Here is a 16500-nt window from a genome sequence, read left to right as displayed (position 1 = left end):
CTCTCATTGAGATCATTGCTCAGCACCCACAGCGGGTATTTTTAGGGGTGGTTTGTTTTGTTTTTAGTGGGTTTTTTGTCTGGTAAGAATCCTCAATGAAGTAGAACGTGACACCATCATACATCCACCAGGAGGTGGGTTTTTTTGTCTGGTAAAGATCCTCAACGAGGTAAAATGTGATGTCATCATGGGGAGGTGGGTCTGTGTGAGGGGGTCCAGGTGATGCCCAGCTCTGTAATGAGCCTGAGAGGGAGCACTGGGGGGGGAGGGGGCTGCAGAAGTGGGGGAGAGGGCGTTTGCTCCCATCAAACAGCGGTACAAGAACGGAGAGGGATTTAAGCTGTGTCTGGGAGGGCCAGGTTGGGTCACAGAATCACAGAATCACACAGAATGACCCAGGTTGGAAGGGACCTCAAGGATCATGTAGTTCCAACCCCCCTGCCTAGCAGGGCCACCAAACATACACATTTACTAGATCAGGTTGCCCAGGAGACCCCATAGATCCCCATAGAGACCCCATAGACCCCGTAGATCCCCATAGAGACCCCATAGACCCCATAGATCCCCATAGAGACCCCATAGATCCCCATAGAGACCCCATAGACCCCATAGACCCCATAGAGACCCCATAGACCCCATAGATCCCCATAGAGACCCCATAGACCCCATAGATCCCCATAGAGACCCCATAGACCCCATAGATCCCCATAGAGACCCCATAGATCCCCATAGAGACCCAATAGACCCCACAGATCCCCATAGAGACCCCATAGATCCCCATAGAGACCCCATAGACCCCATAGATCCCCATAGAGACCCCATAGATCCCCATAGAGACCCCATAGATCAGGCTGCCCATGGCCCCATCCAACCTGGCCTTGAACACCTCCAAGGACGGGGCATCCACAACCTCCCTGTGCAGCCTGTTCCAGGGCCTCACCACTCTCCTAGTGAAGAACTTCCCCTTAACATCCAACCTAAATCTTCCCTCTTTTAACTTAACCCCATTTCCCCATGTCCTGCTATTATCAGCCCTTTCCAAGAGTTTACTCTCCTCCTGGGTCCTAGGGAACGTTTCATCTCAGGGAACCCTATGACGTCACTGAGACTCGCTATGACGTCACGCTGCCCGCTCCGCCGCAATGCCCTCTGGGAGTTGTAGTCCCGGCCTGCTCCGCCGCTCCCAGCGTTCCCCGGTAACCGCCTCCGCGCACAAGATGGCGGCGCGGGCGGGCCGGGGGGTCGGGCTGTGAGCGGCCGGGGAGGGGTCGGGCTGCCCCGGACCCGCCATGACCTACACGGCGGAACAGCTGGATGGAGTGAGGCGGTGAGACGGGACGGGGGGAGGGAGACACGGGGTGAGACACTGAGGGTAGAGCGGCGGGGAGGCGCCGGGCCTGGGCCGGGGGGATGCTGAGGGGATGTTGAAGGGATGCTGAGGGCTGAGGGGATGCTCCGAGCCCGGCCGTGACTCCGCTCCCGTGTGTCCTTCCAGGATAAAGAGCTGCCGGAATTACTACGAGATCCTGGGCGTGGAACGCGATGCCACCGAGGAGGAGCTGAAGAAGGCCTACCGCCGGCTGGCCCTCAAGTTCCACCCCGACAAGAACCGAGCGCCAGGAGCCACCGAGGCTTTCAAAGGTGGGGGCCTGGTTCTGTGTTGGGTGATTGTGGGGGTCCCTCCCAGCCCAGAGCTGCGAGCTGAAGTCGGGCATCCTCTGCACCCTTGTTGTGTTGCAGCTGGATGCAAAGAGTTGGGAACCGGGCCTAAAAAAGCAAAGGTTTCACTCCCTACCTGTCAAAGTAGGGGGTGTTAGGAGGGTGTTTCAAATAAGGGGTTTTAGGAGGGTGTTTCGAAGTAAGGGGTGTTAGGAGGGTGTTTCCTCGTGCGCCGTGTTGGGGTTGTGTTTCTGTATGACCTGTTCACAGCCGCTTTCTGTCAAAGAGGAAGGAAGAAGATGAAGCAGACAGGCTGCTCCATCCAGGTGGTTTGACGTGCACTGTGAATAGATGCACAGGTATTGCTTTGTGGAGATCTCTGCTGGCAGAAAGGCTTGGAATGCGGGTCTGCGTGCTAATAGCTCTCTGCAGTTATTAACTTCTTTGTCAGTACTTAGTTCAACCTGATTGAGAAGCTACTTTCTGCCTCAGCCTTTCAATACGTGAGGTCTCTTGCATTTAAGTTTTCCAAATACTTCACCTCTCTCCATATACTTCAACATTGGTGTCTTTCTCCTGGTAAAGTGATAGCAGGCCCTGGGTTTCATTGCAGGTAATGGTGGTGTCCTAATGCTTCGTATATAAAGTGAATCAGTCTTTGGCCAAACTCACATTTTCTATGACTGAGCATTTTGTTCATCTGCTTACATCCAGAAGTACTGCACTGTAACGCTCCTTTCACTTCATTCTCCAGCAATAGGAAATGCTTTTGCAGTTCTCAGCAACCCCGAGAAACGGTTACGATATGATGAATATGGAAGTGACCACGAGCATGTCAGCACTGGCCAAGCCAGGCACTACAATTACTACTCAGAATTCGAAGCAGACATTACACCAGAAGAAATATTCAACGTGTTTTTTGGTGGGCACTTTCCAACAGGTTGGTATCTGTCTGTGCTGCTTTCCAAGCATCGTGAACTGGCACTAGGCCATAAAGCAGGTTCAGTTCCACTTGATACTGATCTAATAGTTAAATTATCCTTGGAAAAAAGCAGGGACCTGTAGGGATTTTTTTCCCCTTCCTATCTTAGGCCTGTAAACACTCCTTAAATGCACAGCTTACACTTAAGGTAACTCCAGTTCCTAAAAATGACCAGCTTTGCTGTCCAGCAGAGCAATGGGGGGTTGGCTGTTACGCTGTGACACATTCCTAACTCTCAATAATTGATGGCAGCACAAATTAGGAGTAAGAAAATTTTAATTTGGCAGTGAGCAAAATTTCATTACCGTCTGTAGCTGAAGACCCTTCTCTTTATTGTTCTTTTCTCCCCACTGCCTGATGTCAGCTATGGTTTGGGAAGCAAAGTAAGATGTAAATGCAAGGGACGTGAGGCATCTTTGCTGTTGGTTTTGCCCTTGAGATATGCTCCTGGGTGCCCTGCACAATCCACTCCTGTTCTTTCTGGATTTCAGAGCAAAGTTGCTGTTTAGATATTCATGCGGTGACATAATCAGAGTTTAAGCTTCTAATCAAAACACCGTATGCAGTTCTTTCCTCATCTTAGAATTGTTAAAAATAAATCAGCTACAGTCAATGTGCAAGGAAGGAAATATGAATCGTACCTTTTCTCCTCAAAAAGCTACTTGATTCATCTCTTCCCACATTATAAAATCGTTAAGTGAAATCGTTAATAGTTGGATGGAAAAGGAAATAGAACTGAGTGTAGAAGGGCATATGCAGTAATTATAGGAAGCCACAGTTCACGACCTGAGCCCGGTGGAAGAAATTAATTCTCCTTTTGAAAGGCTGGACGTGCAAGACAGGCTGCAGTCTTGCAAGTGAATATGACAGAACTATGAGGTGCAATTATTTTATGTACACACACATATGTTATGTATACAATGTTTTTTAATCTAGTTGTGTTTTTTAATCTCTCTCTTGAGCAGTTTCTGCATTTTGATGCAGATTAAATGGATGAGGAGCAAAATTCACATTTCTTTGGAATGTTTATTGGAATAACATTATTTTGACATTCAAGTCTAAGGTCTCCTAAGTGAATTCAGCCCACGTAGGATAAACCTGGATAATCAACTAGAAACAGAATTACAGGTAAATACCAGCAGCTGGATGAAAATGATGACCCTTTTTGGGCTTCTTTTAACAGGAAATATCCATATGTTCTCAAATGTAGCCAGAGATGCACACTATTATCCACGGAGGCACCGAAATGAAAGAGCATGGACACAGGAGCAAGAGGAAGAAGAAAACAGGCCACAGGTAACTGGGCTTAAACATCTCACCAGGGTGAGAGGTTGACATACCCCTCTGACTCCATTATAGACTTACGCTCAATGCTTTTCTTCAAGAGCTGTACCCAAACAGGTGTTTACACGAGGAATTAGATTGTTTCTCTTTTATCAATTGCTGCTTTGAAAGTAGATTGTATTGATAGGATCACAGGCCTTGGAGTTTCTGTAACTTTTCTGCTGGTGCTTGGTTCTTGCAGACTTGAAGGGCTTGGTAATCTAACAGTGATTGTTCCAAGTGTGGACTGATACTGGATATAGTAGTATTGCCTTGTCCTCACTACATATTTAATACTTCATTATATTAACATACAGTTGTAGCTCAGGTCAGGATGGGTCTGGGATAGATTTCTACCAGCTGGAACCTTCAGATGAGGCACCAGGTGTCACTTATTGCTCATACACCTGTGTATACACCTGTGCTACCCACCTTGGAAAAATCTTCCTCCAGAAGCAGTCCAGTAATCTTAACAAGACTGTTCTCAAGGGAAGATGGACTTTTCCTTGCCATCTCTTATAGACAGGCTCTGGAATAGGCAGTGTGCAGACAGCTAAGCTAGGGCAAATGAATCCGTGAATCCCACCAGCTACTGTGTTGCAGGCACAGTGCTGTGGGCATCTGTTGTCTTCTGCAGGAAGCTGAAGATGGGGAAAAAAATGCTCTAAAATTGGAAGAAAATGGCTTTAAAGAGCTTCCAGAGACTGTTAGTAGAAGTTATTTTAAAACCAATGTGTCATCCTGGGCAGAATTTGGAAATACTCATCTTTTCTCAGTTGGCTTTTAATACATCATTGATTTATGATAGCCTGATTTCTATGAACGTGCAGGTTGTTTTCCGTCTATATATTTGTCCGCTGATTATTGTTGTTCTTTTCAGAACTCTTATTCTGCGTTTATTCAGTTGATGCCCGTTTTCATCATCATAATCGTATCGGTTATAACTCAGCTGATGGCCACTAACCCACCCTACAGCCTGTTCTACAAGTCGTAAGTCACTTGAAAACAATCCTTCCTTTGAGATAAAGGCAGAAGTGGATTTAACGGAAGAAATGCTTGTTACTGTTCTGTCCTTCTCTTTCTCGAAAGTGTTATCAGTCTGTAGATAAGGAAATACCAGCAGTTTCTATTGATAAGTTCTCCTGAGTAAACTATGGTGAGCTTTATTGCTCTGTGTACTGAACAGATAGAGGTGCTGAGCCAGAAAGCTTAACCGGCTGGTGTGAAATGCTTTTGCATGGTGGTACAGTGGAAGGAATGTGGGTGTAGCTTAGCTATGGTACTAATCAGCCCCTGGCCTGCCAAGCCCAGCAAGGTCTGTGGATTGTCTCTTATGTTCCCATGTAAAGTAATTAGGAAATCAGGTCTTTCAGTATAACTTCAGCCAAAATGCCATGGGGAAAATTGTCAAGTGCCACAAATGATTAAAGTTTTGAAATGGCTTGGTTTAACATCCATAAAGAGGCAGTATTCCAAAGTTATGGAGGGCAATCTAAGGTGGTTGGATCTAGAAGCAGAAGGAATGGCAGACCTGCTGCAGTCTGAGTTGGTGGGCAGTTGGAAAACTCATGTAAACCTCTTGGCATCCAGTGCTGGGAGGTGGGAAGCGCTCCAGGCTGGTTTAGCAAACTTCTCTGTCTCTTACTGAGTTAGGAATGGGAACTGGCAAGGTTTGAGGTACCATGGGTGCATACAGCAGTAGCAGAGTACCATGTAAGCTCTCCCTGCTCCCAGTTAGGAGCAAAACTATTCAGGTTTAGGCCTGTATGTATGCTTTCCACCATCATAGTGTAGATTTAATTGGCCTGACATCCCTTACTACTCTTTACCACCAGATGTCAGTATGTAGATCTAAGAGAACAAACAGTTGGAGATTTTTCTGGTTTGGATTATTTTTTTTTTTGGTTCTGTTTTCCAGAGGGTGTTTTTGCTATCTGCCCGGCCCACGTGGAACTTCACACACTGTGCACTGAGCAGCTAATCTATCCTGGCTTGCTTCACTGCCTTCCCTTGTCCTGCTGATATGAGATAGCCTGGCTTGAGCCTCATGTGCAGTTCCAGATGCTGTTTCTCTAAATCATATCTTAAAAAAACTAAAAGCTAACAGCTCTAAAAGAATTTATGTAAGGAAAGCGTACATTTCCAAGGCTTAGTGGGAGGAAAGTTAAAACAGAGCCCAGGAAATGGAAGGAGACGATTGAATTCCATGGGTGGAATGTAACCTCCACATTTTTTGCCGTCTGCCTCTTTCTCTGGGCAGTGACTTAAAACAATGCCTGCATATCTGTGTTCAAATAAGGAAACTCCAAAAAGAATAGTCCAGCCTCTTGTCTGTGCCATTGTGGCCTATCCCACCTACAGGATGCTTCACACACTACCATGGCTACCGGTGATTATAAAGCACTAAAGGGAAGTGTAACTAGAATCCCCTCTGCTAATTCTTATTTCTACTAAAGGATCCAGAAATCAGGAAAGTGTAAATCCATTTACATTGTGCTCCAAACAATATTGGGCTGTGTGCCTTTCCTATGGGTTCTATATTTGACTTTTGTTTCCCACGGATTTCTGAACCTACCTTTCCAGAAGTTAACAGCAAACAGAAGAAGGGGTGTGGAGCTTCTGTTTGCAGATAAAATTGGTTCTCAGGCCCTGGAATTATCTTAACTGAGCTGCTGAGAACTCAGTATTGGAAAGGAACAGCGTCAGCTCTGAATCAGTTCTTTGTAGATATCTCCCGGTTCTGTATATTTTCACTATGTGGGTTTTCTTTTTCAGTGAATTCAGTTTGTGGTGATAAGCTTTCATGGCCTGAGGCTTGTAATTTCCTCACTGCATGGCTGAGGGAGCTATCGTCCTGCAGAGACTGACTGCTCAGAAGTATTTGTGCAGATTCTCTTCTGGAAATGTTAATAACGAGACACATATTTCTGTTTCTTTGTGTTTGAACAGCTGAAAAATCTCTTTTCTCCATCATGTTTTCCCAGGTCCATAGGCCACGTTATTAGCAGAGAAACAGAGAACTTGCAGGTGCCTTACTATGTTGATAAAAACTTTGAGAAGAATTATCAAGGAGCAGAACTTCAAGAGCTAGAGAGAACAGTTGAAAAAGATTACATAGACTACATTCAGACCAGCTGCTGGAAGGAGAAGCAGCAAAGTAAGTTATTTTTCTCATGACCTATCAACAGTTGTTCATCACAAAGCGCTGCCATTTTAGCTTCATGTTCCAGTGCAGATCTAACTTCTCAGATCTTGCAGCTGTATTTCTCACATCTGTTCTTAACACTGACTTTATTGAGGGGTTGTCAAAGTTCGTTTCAGGTGATTGAAAGAGAAGTGGGAAGTAGATTCTGCTATTCGAGACTTTTTTCCACTCCATTTGTATGCTTGGCCAGCTCTTAGTGAAGATGTTTTAATCGCTAACGATCACTATGTTTATTTAGCTCTGACAGCTTGTTTGGGCTAGAAAAGACATTAATGTTTCCTTTGCTGAGGCAAGATCAGTTTTGCTTTGGCTGGCTCTGTGAGAAGGTCATCTGACTCCTTCAGACTTCATCAGGAAGAGTCCAAAGCCTGCCCAGGTGCTGTGAAAATCTCATAGTGCTGCTGGTATCAGTTCTCAAAGACGGTCCCTCTGTGCTTATTTTATGCACTCATTTGCATTTTCTATCTTTAGATGATTTGAGAGCATGTTTCTCACCATAGTCTTTTAAAAACAGGAATTGAATGCAGGGAGGGAGACCAGAAAAACATGAGCATCAAGTCATTCATCTCATGTTAATTCCGAGTCAGTCAGTGCCCATGTGAAGGCACATGTTGTAACCCCAAACTGTATCCCATTAGTTGCTGCTGTTCTTTAATCCGGTACAAGGGGTAGCAGTAGTGTTGCCCTTCCCATCACAGAATCTGAACAATTTCAAGTCAGGACTCTCTATCCAGAGGCAGCTCTTTTATATCACACCAAAATTACCAGCCTTGCTTTGAAGAGAACTACAAAGGTAGGGACTCTGAAGTTAAAAAAGTGGATAAATAAGTAAAGAAGCCATAATATGAAACCCTTAAAGTCACAAACATTCCCTTATCTTTTGGTGTACTTTGTTTGTGATCTCCAAACACCTGTGGCAACAGTGGCAGCTTCTAGGTACTATGTAGCTATTAGTAACCATACACATAGGCTTCTTGTGTGGGCTTGCTGTTGGATCAGATTTATTTATTTCCTTACAGGAAAGAATAGTATTAATTAACATAGTGCAACTGAAACGTGTCCTGTTGTGTCTTTCATGTGGACCTTGAGCTGAGGTGCTGTACCCCAAAATGGGCAGCAGGGTTTGCAGGTCTGAGGGGTGGTGGTCAGAGATGGTGCAGTGCTGAATGCGAAGCAGTGCTGCCAAAACAACCCTCTCTTGAGCTTTTAACACAAGAAGTGTTCAGTGTGTTTACCACCCAGACCAGGGAGAGCAGATATTGAGCGCAGCTGAAGCTGTGCTAACTTTAGTGCAGCCAAGTTTGTCAATAAACAAAACTGGATACAAGATGGAGCACCGGGGAAAAGTAATCTAGGGACCTTGAGGGAGTTGTTCATCAGCTGCTGTTTTGTGACTTCATTCCATTGCTTCTCGTGTGTTTAACTTTGTGGTCGGCCTCTTTCTTTTTTTGCCAGTTGAATGTTTATTAATAGTCTATTTGTTCTATTCTACATTGGCAGTAAAAGGTTTTGACCCATTGGATAAGTGTAAACCAAGTGTCTTCACTGCAGAGCTCTGATCTTTGGGACAGTAAACCCAGTCTGGTTTTGCTGCAGGGCCATCGAGGCTCTGTACCAGCACAGCTGAGCTCTGCTGGAGTGGCACTTGAGTCACTAAAACTGGAAATTGATTCCTGACCTGCAATAAGATGTTTGTGCCCTTCAGCTTGTGAAGCTTTTTGATAAATAGGTAGAGAGTCTTATGGCTTTAAATCTCAGGGCAGAGGACATAAGGCATGAAGGGCCCTATTGAGAAATCCTTTGTGCTCCAGCTGATTTTGTGAAATGAGAGGCTCGTTTGGTGTATAAAAGCTCTTTGAAAAATGGAATGTCATCAGGTAGCCTGTGCTTAGGGAAATTTTGACCTTTTCAGAAACAAATCACTGCTATTGTCGTAGCTGCATCTAAAATACTCTTCGGGGAGAAAACTATATTAAGACTTGCTTAGCTAATCAGCAAGAGATGCTGCCCTGAGTTGCTGGGGGAAGGTAATTGAAACTGTGGGATTATTTCAGTTACGTGTTGCACATTCAGGATCGTATTGTTAATGGAAGAAGGGCTTGGAGACCTGTCAGACAAGTCCCTCACCTGGCTGCTCATCTTCCTGTCATCAATAAGAACAACAAAAAATAGAAGAATTAAAAGAATTTACAGTGCCTTCCGGGCAAACATCTTGGAAGTGACTTATAGACTGATAAGTGTAGCATGAAAAAACCATCTGTATATCAAAGTATCAGACCGGGTGGGTGTTTGTGCCCCAGCAGAATGGGTCCATCGGAAGAGCTGCATTTCCCAGTTCTGTGGGCAGGGATGTGGGGCTGGTATCTCCTGTTTGGCTGCAAACAGCTGACACAGCCTTAAGAAAGCAATGGGAAGAGTAGGCACGAGGATCTCCTTCCTTTGGGCTCATCACTGAGATGCTGCTGACAGGTGTAGGGTAACCCCACCCCGGGGTCTGCGATGGGAAGAGATGGGTGAATTATAGGGTGAGGGTGTCGTGTAGTTGTAAATGCTGGTATTGACCAAGACAGTGGCTGTTAGTACAACAAATGCTGTCTGACCATGTTCTGGACACACAGCTTATGCTCTCTTAGTACAGTTTTGTACTTCATGCTTTCTTTGTAGGCAGTAAAAATCACTCCTGTTTTTTGTTGGTGCTGCAGTGGAGTTTTGGGGTTATTCTTAACTCCTTGAAGTCTCAAGTAACGATGCCAAGTTGGCAGCCTCTCTGCACAGAAAGCACAGCTCCACTGAAATAGCAGCTAGAAGGTGAACTTAACAGATGCTCCTGGGGATAACAAAGCACTGAGAGCAGCGACTCGAAGCCATCACAGCTTCATCCTAATGAACGTGTGCTGTTTTCATCTTCCAGAGTCCGACTTGTCCAACCTGGCCAAGCTGTACAGAGACGAGCGGCTGAAGCAGAAAGCGGAGTCACTGAAACTCGAGCACTGTGAGAAGCTCTCCAGTCTGATCGGAATGCACAAAGGGGGCTGACGGGGCCCCTGCCCTTCTTTTATTTATTGCTGGGTTAAATTATGTTTTTATTTTCCTCTGTATAAAAAAAGGGAAGGAGTCCATTGCAAAGGCTGAGCGCTCGATTCCTTCGTGCTGTGCAGAGATGGGCCGACACGAGCTGCAGGGCTGTGTTTGCTGTCATATACTGTACACTGTATTTGGTTCCAAGGACCAGTGGCACTTTGTACATTTAATTCTCTGGGAAATGTTACGAGTTCGGATCGTGTCTGTGCTTCCAGCAGAGCAGCCAGGTGTCCCATGTATCCATGTATCTGTATCTATGGCCCTGCTCTGTGCTCGGTGCACTGACCTCGTGCTGCTGGGGGCTCTGAGTTCAGTGCTTGGTGCAGAGCAGCTGCCATTGCTCCATGAGGGTCCATGTCCTTGTTGGATGGAGAGCTGGGAGCTGTGCTGAGCTCATGCTGGACATGGGGCTGGGGGTGCAGGGAGCACTGACTGCAGGGGGGGTGGCCCTGTGCCGTATTTCTGTGTCATTCTGGTTCTTATGGGCAATCTCCAGCTGTGTCACCACGGGGCTCCTCGTGTTTTCCCGTCCGGTTTTAATGTAGCATCTTTTTACTCTGTCCAACAGTTATGAATGTTTCACTGTAGAGACTAGAGATGCAAAGAAACACAGCCGTGTATCTGCCTTGTCCTTCATCCTCCTTTACAGAGCCGTTATGGGCAGCCCGATGGGGGGCTGTACTCGATGCGGGGGTTGGGTTTTGCTTTGGGCCGGGGCTGCGGGACCAGCCGCCATTTGCGGCGGGGTGTGAAGATGGCGGAGCTGTTTGTGGGGGGGTTATAGCGGGGCAGACCCCGCCCCCTGTAGCTGCGCTTCGCACGTGGCTCGGTCCGATGGTCTGAGTTCAGACGGGTTCTGTTCGCCCCGTGCTGTACCGCCCGCATTGGGGCCCCGTGAGCCGGGCTGTGCACGGGGGGTTCGGCTCCGGCTGCTCCCAGCCCCGCGTGTGCCAGGTTTAATTTTAGCCGCAGCATCGTGTTGCTCGGGGCTGGCAGCGCCGCTCGGCACCTGCTGCCACTGCCCGCAAACAGCCCCACAGCCGGGACTGACCCCGCGGGGGCGGCCGGATGGAGCCGGGCGAACCGAGAGCCCCGCAGCGCCCGGCCCGACCCGAGAAATGAGCGCGGCCCTTCGCTCGGAGCCGGAGCGTTCGGTGCCGGTTGGGTTTCGAGGCTCCCGGCCGCTCGCTGTCGGGTCGGGGCCGGGCTTCGTGTTCCCGGGGTGGGGACGGGGATGGCGGAGCGCCGCGGAGCCTCGGCCGCACTCGGTGCTGCTGGGGGTAACGAGCGGCTCCTTGGGCTCCCACCATCCCGGGACACGACACCCGCCCCAACGCCCCGTGGGGCAGCGCTGGCTCCCGGCCCGCGGGGTCAGGGCAGCTCGGTCCTTAGGGCAGACCCTGAGCCGGGGGCGGCATCCCGGCACCTCCCGGCACCTCCCGGCTCTTGGCATCGCCCCCCCGGGCTGGCGTCCGCCGTCACGCATGTGATCGAAGCTCCGGGCAGCGCCGCGAGCGGAGCAGAAGGTCGAGCGGCTCCGGGCCCGTCCCCACCATGATCCCCCGCGGCAAAAGGGACCCGGGCCGCCCCGCGGAGCTGCCCGACGGCGCGGACGGACGCGGGTCCCCGTGGGATGAGGACGGGCGGCTGTCCGTGCTGCCCCGCGACGACCTCCCCAAGAGCGTGTCCGACTCGTCCATCTCCTCCTACCACTCCGCGCGGTGCTCGGAGACCACCGACACCTTCAACGACTGCCTGGAGTTCCTGGAAGAGGACGATGCCGTTCGCCTCACTCCCCCGCCGCCCTACGTGCCCCCCGAGGGTCCCCCACCGCCCGGCCCCGGCTCCGGCCCGCGGGAGGAGCGCGCCCGGCAGCCCCAGCTGTCGGTCACGGCTAAGAATAGCGCGGCGCCGGGCAGGACCATGGGCGCCCTGCGCGGAGACCGGCCGCCCGTCGTCGCCTTCGTGGAGCGGCCGAGCGCGGCGGCACCGGCGGCGATGATGGGCGAGGGGCGGCGGGCGCGGAGGGGCGGCGGGGCCAGCGACTCGGACGAGGCCGACAGCGAAGTGCGGGCGCTGACGGCCAGGTCCTTCCGCAGCCTGTCGGGCCCCCCCGGCTCCCGGCTGGACATGTGCAGCTCGTCCAGCCTCTCCAACTCGATGTCGGAGGACGGCGGCGGCGGGCGGCGGTGGGCGGCCTGCGGGGAGCCCCGCGGCACCGAGCTGCCCGGAGTGCCGGCCAAGGAGCTGTTCGAGTGCGTGGACGTGGAGCTGGAGAGCGGCGACGCCAAGAAGGGGTACGGCAAGAGGAGGACCGTCCCCAAGCGGCAGATCCAGCTGAAGAGGAAGGAGAGGAAGGAGGCGGCGTTCTTCCCGTGGGGGGACAGCTTGGCCCCGCAGCCGCTGCCCCCGGCCAGGAAGGAGCCCCCGGGGAAGGGCAGGGCTGGAGGCGAGGACTTCAGGTTCAACTACAAGCAGTTCGTGAAGACGGCCTCCTTGGACGGCGACGCCAGCAAGACCAGGATGGCCTCCAGCCTGGTGAGGAACGTGCTGGCCAAGAAGATGCAGTACGAGCAGCTCATCAAGATGGAGCAGCAGAAGGTGCTGAGGGGCAGCTCCACCTCCTCAGGGCCATCCTCTGCCGGCACTGATCTACTCGGGGATGGCATGGAGGGCAAGTCCAGCTCGTTGTCCAAGTCCGACCTCAGTGCCTCGGCCGAGGACGTGAGGCTGGTGGACATGGGGCTGCGTCCTGTTGGTGCCCATCGGCCGGCCAAGGGAGTGGTGCTGAGCGAAGCCACGCGGGAGAATGTCTGCAGGCTGAAGAAAACCTTCAACGAGCTCAACGAGAGGATGCGCTACCAGGAGGTGGTGCAGTGCCAGCGCCTGCCCGCTGCCCAGCCCTGCGCAGAGAGGACCCCATACTGGCGAGCACGTGCCCTGTTCGAAGGCCGCAGTGGGGATGGGAAGGTGCCGGCCGTCGCCCCCAGGTTTGAGAAGCCGCAGAAGCCGTGGCCCAGCCTGCGGCAGCGCGCCATCCGGCCCAGCAGGGCACAGCTCGTCCCCTTCGAGCCCAAGAGCTCGGTGCCTCCTGCTGTGCCGCCCCGCAGCGTCTACACCTCCCGGGCACAGGATGTGAGGTTGGGGCCGCAGAGCCGTGGGGAGGAAAAGCCGCCGCCAGCACCACGAGAGCCCCCAGAAACCAGGACCTCTGCAGGTAACGCTGCTGAGCCGGGCAGCAAAGGGAAGAGCTTGGTGCCGCAGCCACGGGATGTGCGTAAACTGCTCAAGAGCAGCTACAGCCTCAGCTTTGGTGCTGCTCGCAGACCCCCAGCTCCTGGCCCCAGCGGGGAAAGCACCGTGGAGCCCAAACCTCCATCCCCGCTCATCATCCACTGCACTTCGGTGCGACGCAGCGAGCCAGCACCCAGCACTGTGCCGCCAGCCAGTGGGGACATGGGGACGGATGGGGTCCGAGAGCCCCCACCAGCACACAATGAGAGCACAGCAGCGTCCACCATCAGCCAGGCAGCACAGGGCTCACCTGTGCAGATCAGCAAGGTACAGTCCGTGCGGAGAGAGGCAGCCACTACCAAGAGCCCCCAGCCCAGCCCGGCCCCGTGCCGCCAGCGCAGTGAGATCCGTGTGCCATCACTGGGGGGGGCTGTGGAAGAAACGCACGTGGAGAGTCACCTCCACGTCCTGGTTGGGCCTCGGTCTCCACCCGTGGCTGTGGAGGCCTCCCCGGCTCCGAGCAGTGCTGTGCTGAGGACGGAGAAGACCCTTCGCCTCCCACCGCCACCACGGAGCCCCACAGAAGAGGATGAGGATCACGGTGTCAGCACAGGGGGCAGCACTGGAGCAGACACACGTCGCAGCAGTGGGGACAACCCAGGGCACGTCCAGGATGTGAACTCAGCAGTGAGGAGCGCTCCGAAGCCGCCCAGCAGTGAGCCGGGCAGCCAGCAGACCTCGGCAGGGAACCACAGCCCCATAGACAGCACTGGCCCCACTGTGCCATTGAAAGTGAGGGAGACTGGTGAAGGTCCCTCTGTTCCCCCTGTGCCACTTGCCAGCAGGACACAGGAACAGAGGGAGACCAAGGAGCACGTAACGAAGTGGCTGGGTGCCGGTGATCCACAACTTACTGCTGGCCAGACCGACAACTCCAACTACTTGACAATTCCTGTGAAAGCCCCCAAACCTTCCCCAGTGCCAAAGGTGCCCCCGGTTCCCAGCCCAGGCACCACCTCTACTGGGACCCCTTTGGTCCCCCATCCAAACAGTGCATCCTTTGGGACCTCCTCGGTCCCAAATTCGACCACCACACCATTTGGGACCCCTTTAGTCCCCAGTCCAGCCACTGCACCCATTGGGACCTCAATGGTCCCCAACCCAGCATCTTTTGAGTCCCCTGCAGTCCCCAGCCTGACCAGCACATCCCTCGGGACCCCTTTGGTTCCTAATGCAGCCAACAACTCTTTTGGGACGCCGTTCTTCCCATACCCACTGAGTGCACCCTTTGGGACCCCTTTGGTCCCCAGTCCAGCCACTCCATCCTTTGGGACCTCTCCAGTCCCCAGACTGCCCAGCTCAGCCTTTGGAGCCTCTTTGGTTCCCAACCCATCCAGTACACCTTTTGCAACCCTTTCTGTCCCCAACCTTGCCGGCTCATCCTTTGGGGCCCCCTTGGTCCCCAACCCATCCTGCACACCTTTTGCATCTCCCTCTGTCCCCAAGCGGGTCAGCTCATCCTTTGGGAGCCCCTTGGTCCCCATTCCAGCCACAACATCCTTTGGGACTGTTCCAGTCCCCAGGCCACCCAACTCAACCTTTGGTGCCCCCTTGGTCCCCAACCCATCCAGCACACCCTTCATGACCCCCTCTGTCCCCATGCCAGCCAGCTCATCTTTTGGGACCCCTGTGGTCAACAACCCAGACCCTACTTCCCTTGGGTACCCATCAGTATCTAACGTGGCCAGATCTTCCTTTGCGTCTCCCTTATTCCCCAGCCCAGCCAGTGTTCCTCTGGGTACTGCTGTGTCCCCCCACCCAGGCGGGGAAGCCCCATGGAGCAAACCCCTCCCTGAGCCCCCCCACCCCTCTGACACTCTGACCACTGCTGTGCCCCCCACCCAGCCCCAAAATCACATGGAAGACGTTCCCCGTAGGACCGAGGGCTCCTCGCCGAGCAGCAAGAGCACCCCGAGCCCCACACGGCCCTTTGCTCCCCACCCATCTGCACACCGCAAGATGCTCCTTGATCCCGACAGTGGAAAATACTACTACATGGAAGCGCCGCGGCAGCCCCAGCTGAAAACACTGTATGACCCGGAGACAGGGCAGTACATGGAGGTGCTCATCCCACCGGTGCCTGTGGCCTCACATGCCGGCTACTACCAGGCTCCCTTCAACCCCATGCTCTATGGCACACCCTACATGCCCTATGGCAGCTTCCCAGGGCTGCCAGCACCCCCGCAGCCCACCGCCTCCTCCCCGGCACATCCTGACCTGCAGGGCCAGCCACCGACCTCTGAAAACCCTGGAGGCTTATCTGGAACCTTCAGCCCTGATCCTAAGGGTGAGGGGACGCCTGCAGCTGGGGGTCCTGACTGCGGGTACCTGGAGAGCCCCTATTACATCCCCACGGGGATGCGGGCCAGCCCCAGCCCCAGCCAACCCCCAGCCCGTGCCAGCCCTGCCAGCACCGAGAAGGGACCACTGCCTCCCTTGTGATCCCCAGATGCAGTGCCAGCCCACATTGCCCCCAGCCCTGTCTGGAGGGACCCCGTGGTTGTGGCTGATCTGGTGGTGGGTATTGCCTGGGCCTGACCGTCACCTAGAAGGAAAAGTGATGTTTTCAGCCCCGGTGTGTTCCTGAAGTTGTGGCAGTGTGGCCACAGCAGCAAAGGGACCACGTGGATGGCCCCGCTCGGCCCAGCCTGCAGCTCCCATCCCAGGGTGATGAACAGAAGCGCCGCAGCCACAGCACGGACACCTGGAAATAGCAATAAAGTGCAGGGCCAGCATTAACCCTACAAACCCACCCGAGTCTGAGTCGTCTGTAAAGGGGACACGAGGGGCACAAATGTTCCTTCCAGGGCACATCCTGAGCAGAGCCTCATGCACAGCAAACGGTGCAGGTGCAATGGTGGGGATGGGGGTCACAAGCCCAGGGGGAGGAGGAGGTGAGACAAACCCAGGGATGATGTGTGTGAGGATGGGGGCAGGACTGAATGTAACCAGGATT

General features: G+C 52.7%; 2 protein-coding genes across 4 annotated transcripts; both read left to right on the top strand.

Moving 5' to 3' along the window:
* Positions 1-1202: 1202 nt before the first annotated feature.
* On the top strand, positions 1203-10870 carry DNAJC18 (DnaJ heat shock protein family (Hsp40) member C18). 3 transcript variants are annotated; one of them, XM_085519316.1, is made up of 8 exons: positions 1203-1327; positions 1496-1641; positions 1946-2018; positions 2414-2599; positions 3825-3937; positions 4845-4954; positions 6949-7121; positions 10081-10870. In XM_085519316.1, the coding sequence occupies exons 5-8, from the start codon at positions 3836-3838 to the stop codon at positions 10203-10205; spliced, it is 510 nt and encodes a 169-aa protein (XP_085375442.1). In that variant the 5' UTR covers positions 1203-1327; positions 1496-1641; positions 1946-2018; positions 2414-2599; positions 3825-3835; the 3' UTR covers positions 10206-10870. The 3 variants fall into 3 exon arrangements, 2 of the variants coding, with proteins under 2 accessions (XP_085375442.1, XP_015731511.1); XM_015876025.3 differs by lacking the exon at positions 1946-2018; XR_014935674.1 differs by lacking the exons at positions 1946-2018; positions 4845-4954.
* Positions 10871-11658: 788 nt separating this feature from the next.
* PROB1 (proline rich basic protein 1) lies at positions 11659-16292 on the top strand. The gene has a single exon (XM_015875997.3). It carries the CDS (start codon positions 11805-11807, stop codon positions 15984-15986), a length of 4182 nt encoding a protein of 1393 aa, XP_015731483.2. The 5' UTR covers positions 11659-11804; the 3' UTR covers positions 15987-16292.
* The last annotated feature ends 208 nt before the right edge of the window (positions 16293-16500 follow it).

The sequence above is a fragment of the Coturnix japonica genome, chromosome 18 (genome assembly GCF_054131305.1).
Source record: "Coturnix japonica strain WE chromosome 18, WE-NBRP24, whole genome shotgun sequence".
NCBI lineage: Eukaryota > Metazoa > Chordata > Aves > Galliformes > Phasianidae > Coturnix > Coturnix japonica.
The sequence above is the reverse complement of the archived record's forward strand: the minus strand, read 5'-3'. Positions and strand labels throughout refer to the sequence as shown.